This window comes from Apaloderma vittatum, unplaced genomic scaffold, assembly GCF_000703405.1.
Source record: "Apaloderma vittatum isolate BGI_N311 unplaced genomic scaffold, ASM70340v1 scaffold28964, whole genome shotgun sequence".
Lineage (NCBI taxonomy): Eukaryota > Metazoa > Chordata > Aves > Trogoniformes > Trogonidae > Apaloderma > Apaloderma vittatum.
Genome location: NW_009714795.1, coordinates 1 through 2,121, shown reverse-complemented (window position 1 = coordinate 2,121; position 2,121 = coordinate 1). Strand labels below are relative to the sequence as shown.

General features: G+C 60.4%; 1 protein-coding gene across 1 annotated transcript; it reads right to left on the bottom strand.

Annotated features, from left to right (window-relative positions):
* Positions 1-219: 219 nt before the first annotated feature.
* BYSL (bystin-like) lies at positions 220-1,878 on the bottom strand (the record flags this gene model as incomplete). Its single annotated transcript, XM_009868904.1, has 4 exons — positions 220-612; positions 838-940; positions 1,440-1,600; positions 1,745-1,878. Coding segments are annotated over 4 exons (747 nt in total), but the record flags the coding sequence as incomplete, so codon positions are not given.
* Positions 1,879-2,121: the final 243 nt, after the last annotated feature.

Below are 2,121 nucleotides of genomic sequence, written 5' to 3'. Positions count from 1 at the left end.
GACCGCAGAGGCACCTCTAGCTGACACAGCTCGGGTTTTATTTTCCAGTACAGGAAAAGGTCAAACCCTCCCGGATGCTGGTGGCACCAGGTTCCCGGGTAGGACAGGGGCTGCCCTGCCCCACGACACGCAGCACAGGGAGCACAGTCCAGCTCGATGGGGACAGACTCTCCCCAGCACCCGCTCGGGAGCATTGGGTGGACGCTCACACATGGGGCTCCAGGAGGGGGTCAGGCTGCAGCTTTTTCCCTGCCTCCCCCTGCTCACTCCATGGCCACAGGCTGCTCCCCCTCCACATCCCGCGTCTTGGCGTTGACCAGCTCCCTCCGGATCTCCTGCGAGATCTGCGGGTGGCTGTGGAACTTGAGCAGCTCGAGCAAAGCCTCTTTCTGCTCTGAGGAGAGGTCCTCCTTGTAGCGCTGGGCGAAGGCCAGGAAGCTCTGGTGCCACAGCACGGGCAGGACCCGCTGGTCCGTGCGGAAGGCCAGGAAGTGGAAGACAAGGGCATCCACCACGCGGAAGGGCAGGGCGTACTTCTTGTCGATGAGCAGTCGGAGGAAGATGCTGTTGGCGCCGCTGTACTGCATCTCGGCGATCTTCAGCATGGCCGCGCTGCAGGGGCAGGGCGAGCACTGAGGTGAGAACGGGCCAGGCTGGAGCCACGGGACACCGGGCACCCAGATACAAACAAGATAAACCCAGCACTGAGCCCCAGAAGGAGCTGAGCAACCCTTCTCCCCACCTTCGAGACACTGGAGAGGCTGAGGGACAGATCTGAGGCGTTACACAGGAGTCCCTCTAGGACCAGGGGCCCCCCACGGCCCCCCAGCGCGTTACCTGGAGTGGAGGACGGGGATGGAGCACTTGGTGAGGATGCTGCCGATGATGATGGCCTCCCGCAGCGTGCAGGTCCCTGACTCGCACAGGGGGATGAGGATCCCTGCGGAGAGTGGAGAGTCAGGCCCTGCCCGTCTTCATCGCAGCAGCAGAGCCCTGTGGTTCAGCCCCTTCTCCTGTCCCAGGACACGTCTGACCCCAGGAAATAACAGCTCCTCCAGCAGCTGCTCTTACAGGGGTCACAGCATCTCCCTGCCTCAAGCCTTGAATCACCTCGGGTTGCCAACAAGACGAGGTCAGACCCCAGACAGTTTGTAACCTGCCATCAACCTCTAAACGGACCCGAATACCTGTCAGCGCCTGGGTAAGCCTACGGCACTCATCGCCCTTCCACCCTGAACACTGAAAAGGGGTCCCCCTGGGGTTCAAAAGCTGCCTCATACTCCCTGAGTCTCTCATGTCCTCTCCTGCCCACGGAGCCCCAGAGCAAAGCACCACAGAGACAGTGTCCTGTCACGCTGGGCCGTGGTGTGCAACCTGTGCCCCTGCCGGCTGGCGAGAGGCTCCCAGGGCAGAACAGCAGCCCCACCGGGAGCCCCTACCTTTGAACCAGGCTGCGGGCTTGAACAGAGCCTTCTTCAAAGCCATGTAGAGGTGAAAATTGAGGCGTTTATACTCAGCGATGTCATCCCTGACCCGCGGCAGCAGCACCAGGTTGTAGAACCGCTGAGCCATCCTCTCCTTCAAGTTGGATGAAAATATCCTGAGAAAAGCAAAGCACAAGGTGAGGTGTGGAGGAAGGAGGCCAAGAGGGGGACGAGCTGGCATTCTGTAAACCTGGTTCCAGTCATGGAAACAAACTCCAAAAAATCCCATGCCAGCAGCTCCCAGAGATGATCAATCTTACCTGGTGGCTTGGTACATGGCAGCTGCCGTCCACGCCTCCGGCTCTGTGATGTAGAGGATTTGCTCCCAGTTGGACAAGGCAGGAATGATTTTAAATGCCTTGGGGAGCTTCCCGCTCCTGTATTTGGACAGCACCTTAAAAGACACGGACACAGGCCAGGCCGTGACATACGGGCACCGACAGCGGGGCTGTGGCACTCGGCTGATGGCCACGAGAAAGTTTTCTTCTCCCTCAGGTCAGAAAGAACCATCCCAGCTCCTAAGAAAAGTCTGTGCCAGGCTCCTCCCAAGCACACAGGCAGGCCTGTACGGAGCAGGGACGGGGACGGCGGGCACTGGGGTGGTGGCTGTGGGGCTCTGCGCCCCAGGGCAGAGCAG